The sequence below is a fragment of the Stegastes partitus genome, unplaced genomic scaffold (assembly GCF_000690725.1).
Source record: "Stegastes partitus isolate 25-593 unplaced genomic scaffold, Stegastes_partitus-1.0.2 Scaffold392, whole genome shotgun sequence".
Classification (NCBI taxonomy): domain Eukaryota; kingdom Metazoa; phylum Chordata; class Actinopteri; family Pomacentridae; genus Stegastes; species Stegastes partitus.
In genome coordinates this window covers 197282-202327 of record NW_007578123.1, presented here as the reverse complement: position 1 = coordinate 202327, position 5046 = coordinate 197282, and the positions used below count along the sequence as shown (strand labels likewise).

The 5046-nt window shown below is 41.9% G+C and overlaps 1 protein-coding gene across 1 annotated transcript in view; it reads right to left on the bottom strand.

Moving 5' to 3' along the window:
• Positions 1 to 210: 210 nt before the first annotated feature.
• Positions 211 to 5046, bottom strand: part of olfml3a (olfactomedin-like 3a) — a 9597-nt gene continuing 4761 nt past the window's right edge. The window contains exon 3 of the mRNA XM_008285242.1: positions 211 to 1388. Coding sequence (XP_008283464.1) covers positions 604 to 1388 — 785 coding nt within the window. The 3' untranslated portion in view covers positions 211 to 603. The remainder of the gene's footprint in view (positions 1389 to 5046) is intronic.

Sequence of the window (5046 nt, the reverse complement as noted above, 5' to 3'; positions counted from 1 at the left end):
GTAATGCATTTTTTTTTCTCAGTCAATGTGTAAATCATATTTTTCTGTGACTTCACTTTATATTTTCTGTAATTTACGAAGAACGGTAAAATCTTTAAAATAACTGTTAAAAATATTTACCATTTTTCAGTCCCTTTTGGCAAATGGCAAATATCTGCTTTTATATATGTAGTCAAACATTGCAAAAGAGCAAATTATCACTTGTAAAGATACAGATTTATAAAGTTTTCTTTATTTACAGTTTCGACCTTTTTGATATTGTTAACATGTAATTGAATACTTTTGTTTGTGGTTTTACTAGTTATTTTCTGTAACTGAACAAGACAGGGAAAATTTGTAAAACACCGGAAAATTTTCAAAAAAGTTACTGTTAAAAACTTATTTGAAACTTTTTTTGCAGTGTAGTTTGTTCACAATGAACGTCTAAAGAAAGGTATGTTATATTGGTAACCATTGCACACTTCTGTTCAGTGAAACAAATAGCTCAAAGTCAGGCCGGGTATCATGAGACCAAGTTAAAGGTGGACAACACGTACAGATTCACTGTTTTTTCTTCTTTCTTTTTTTTTTTAAATCCATGCCTTTCAAAACACTTCTTAGCTGTCAAGCCAGGAGTTTCCTCTTCATGGTCAGTCTGTAAATGATTTGGTAGCCATCATCCCAGCCATAAAGCTGCTTTTCCTCGGGGTTGTATTTCAGGCTGGTGTGGGCTCCGTACCTCCTGGGGAAGTAGAGCAGTGGAGCCTCCTCGCTGATCACCATGTCGTTGACGTCAAACACACACTGAACCCGGGAGCGACTGGCCAGACGGGTGTTATAAACCACATATACGGTCCCGCACACTACAAAAGCCGCCTCCGCATTCTCCCGTGGGCACCTGGTGTCCCAGATTTGCTCTATATCGAGCGTGGCAGCGTCCATCTTTGCGAGGCTGATGTTTGGTTCACTGTCACTGGGGGCGTACAGGAGCCAGAGACCCTCATCATCTGCTGCGAGGTCTGCAACGGTCTCTGGGTTGAGGTTGTAAACTGTAGCGTGGCTCTCCACAGGGAACATGGCAGTGTCCGTTACCAAGCCGGTCAGCAGGTCATATCTGACCACCTGAACGTCCATATCAGAGTCCTGCTTTATGTAGTACAAATAGCCGTTATAAACAGCACTGCCTGGACCGCTCCAGTCTGAGGGAAGCCTGATGTTTCTGCTGCCGGTGACCCCCAAGGAGCGAGAAAAATCCCGCACAGAGTCGAACTGGTAGATAGTGTCTCCGGATGTCCCGTTAAAGACGTAAACTTTGGACGACCTGGGGTCTCTGGTCCACATACCCTTAGGACTGCCCACTCTTTTCAGGATCTTCACTGATCTGATGCCAGAGATGATTTCCACACAGTCTGCAGCGAGAGACAAAAACCCAGATTGTTTTTCAGCTGACAGAAACAACCCTGAAAGAATAAGTTCACAGTGACCCAAGTGTTGCTGCACTAAGCCTTCCTTTCTTACCTGAAACATCACAGAGTTTTGAAACGGTGGGAGCTGGTCACTATATGTGTATTGTTTATTTTAGGGGGGAAAAAAGAGAAAGAAATGCTGGAAAATCTTGATTAAAATTCATACATGGAACTTAGGCTAATTAGTTTCATATTTAATTGGCCAATCCATCCATATTTCTGCTGGTCCAGATTAATTTATTAGGAATTATGTGATTATTAGGAATGTAATAAAACCATAGACATAATCAGAGCCCAAGTTGGTGTCACCAAATATCTTGTGCCTGACAAAAAGTCCAAAGAATACCAAAACTATGAAAAAAACACAGGAACACCAATTTTGTGTTTCCATTTCACATTCATAAGCTACATTTGCCAGTGTTTAAATGCAACTAGCCAGCTGAACCTTCAGAAATCCTGTTAAAGCCAGTTAAATGAAGGCATCATTTATTTGCCTGGCTGGTTATCGTAGGTAATATTTTTACATCCGAAAGCTGCACCTCAGATTACCATCTATGAATCGTGAACAGCCACAGTTATTTTAGGAATGTTACACATATGCAAAGTAATTTAAGTTTCTATCTCTTGTCACATTTAGTGTTTTCTGGAAAAAGTGAAAAGTGCTCAGCTGAACTGTACAGTATTCGCAGCCTTCGGAAAACATCAAGCATCCATTAATGCTTGGCTCTTCAAATTAGGGCAAATTCAAACCAGTCAAGGGGAAATTGGACACAGACTAATAATGAGAGGAAGTACGACTGCAGCACACAGTCAGCATGAAGATGCAGTCTGTGGAGGAAGTCGGACTAATACCATGTTTTCTCCCCCACTCTGATGTATCCAGGAGCTAGATTTGCATTATGCTCACTGATCTGAACTGGGTCCCTACAATGCAGTAAAGTTCATTCTGGGTCACTTCACAGACCTTCACAATGGATCGCTTTGTGCAGAAGTCACTCCTGCGAACATGAGCTTGGAGAGTAACGTCGCTGACCTCAGGCCAGTTTCCTGTCCCTCCTTCATGCACAGACACAGACTGCACACCAAAACTAACAGTGAAAGGCTGTTTTCTGCATTGTAGCATCACTGGCTTTGTATTTAACAGACCTGACTGTGTTGTGTATTCTGATTCCGAGTGCAGGCTTTATGATATCACACCATAAATCTTGAATTTATGTGGTATTGACTGCCCTAATAAGTCAGCCAGTACAATAAAGAAATCGATATTTTTTCATTTGCGTTGTAAGAAGAGTAAATGGTACCAAAGGAATTTAATGGTCCATCAGTGGGGATTTAAATTGTGGAAACATTAACAACAAGTGAAAAAAATTATAGATCTTTTTCCTAATGTGCCACATTCAGAGAAATCTGCCAATACACAGTCAGGAATTAAAATCTGATTTCACTGCTTTCAGCATCAGGCTTTAAACGGGTTCTAAGTGCCTGTATTACCTGAGTAAATGACTCAGAGCAGCAGCTGTAACTCAGCATCGTTTGTAGCAGCACGCCTTGGGATGTGAAGATTATAATGACAAACGCTGTGCTCGAACAGCACAAACACGGGAGCAGCTCTGCAGAAATAAATGAGTTGCATGAAACCACATCTCTGCTGGAAAACATGACTGCACACTCAGTCAACGCGCTCCGCTAAATGACTTGTAACAGCACTGTGTTTGTTTCCCATTTTCCAGTGGCACAGCTTTTCCAACAGAGCAACTCCGCAAAAGGAGTGTTATAATGCCTGGTGGGTGTGTAATGCTTACTACACAGGCCATACATCCTATAAATTATGACTGTGCCAGGCCACATACTTTTCCTTCTTACTTTAAGTACGTACTAAAACTGCCCTCACAAAGTACGGACTGTTTCATGCAGCATGCATGTAAATGGGGCACACTGCTACATTATAATATTGCGCCTTAGCATTTGAGCATTGCAGTCTGGATTGCAAAATGACCTGTTATCCATCTGTGTGCGCTCAGTGGTTCAAGCTTGTTTAAACTCACGCGAGACACTGTGACGTAACGGCTCAGAGGATTGTGGGGCAGAAAAGCACACTGGCTTACCTACAGAATTATTCTATCTCATGTTATCATGGGCCATCTCTGATTTGATTAAACTTTTTTTCATAAACCGTTGCTGTTGTAGGGCTACAAGGTGGCTCAGTGGTTAGCACGGTCACCTCGCAGCTAGAAGATCGTGTCCCAGTTAGGATGCTCGGGCTCTTTCTGCGTGGAGTTTGCATGTTCTTCCCGTGCAGTGTGGGTTCTCTCCGGGTTCTCTGGCTTCCTCCCACAAGGTCCAAAGACATTTTGTGGTTAATTGGTGATTCTAAATTGTTCGTCGGTGTGAATATGAGTGTGCTTGGTTGTCTGTCTCTCTGTGTAGCCCTGTGATAGACTGGTGACCCCTGCCTTCACCCTGAGCCAGCTGGGATAGACTCCAGCCCCTCATGACCCTAGTGAGGATTAAGCGATGTATAGATAATGGATGGATGGATGGATGGATGGATGTTTAAAGTGGCATCTGTGAAATCTTAGCTTATGATATCAAATACTATATGCACACATGGACAAAATTGTTGGTATCCCTTGGTTAATGAAAGAAAAACCCACAGTCACAGAAATAACTTCTGACAAAAGTAATAATAAATAAGAATTCAATGAAAATGAACCAATGAAAATCAGACATTGCTTTTGAACTGTGGTTTAACAGAATTATTATAAAAAATAAAATAAAAAAAAACTCATGAAACAGGCCTGGACAAGAATCATGGTACCCCTTGAAAAGACTGAAAATAATGTGACCATAGGGACATGTTCAATCAAGGTGTGTCCTCTCATTAGCATCACAGGTGTCTACAAACTTCTAATCAGTCAGTCGGCCTATTTATAGGGTTACAAGTAGCCACTGTGCTGTTTGGTGACATGGTACCACACAAAACATGGAGCAGAGGAAGCGAAGGAGAGAGTTTTCTCAGGAGATCAGAAAGAAAATGATAGAGAAGCATGTTAAAGGTAAAGGCTATGAGACTATCTCTAAGCAGCTTGATGTTCCTGTGACTACAGCTGCACATATTATTCAGAAATTTAAGATAAATGGGACTGTAGCCAACCTCCCTGGACGTGACCGCAGGAGGAACATTGATGACAAATCGAAGAGACGGATAATACGAATGGTAACAAAAGAGCCCAGAACAACCTCTAAAGACATTAAAGGTGAACTTCAAGGTCAAGGTACATCATTGTCAGATCGCACCATCCGTCGTTGTTTGAACCAAAGTGGACTACATGGGAGACGACCAAGGAGGACACCATTGCTGAAAGCAAATCATAAAAAAGCCAGACTGGAATTTGCCAAACTGCATGTTGACAAGCCACAAAGCTTCTGGGAGAATGTCCTTTGGACAGACGAGACAAAACTGGAACGTTTTGGCAAGGCACATCAGCTCTATGTTCACAGACACAAAAATGAAGCATATCAAGACAAGAACACTGTCCCTACTGTGAAACATGGAGGAGGCTCTGTTATGTTCTGGGGCTGCTTTGCTGCATCTGGCACA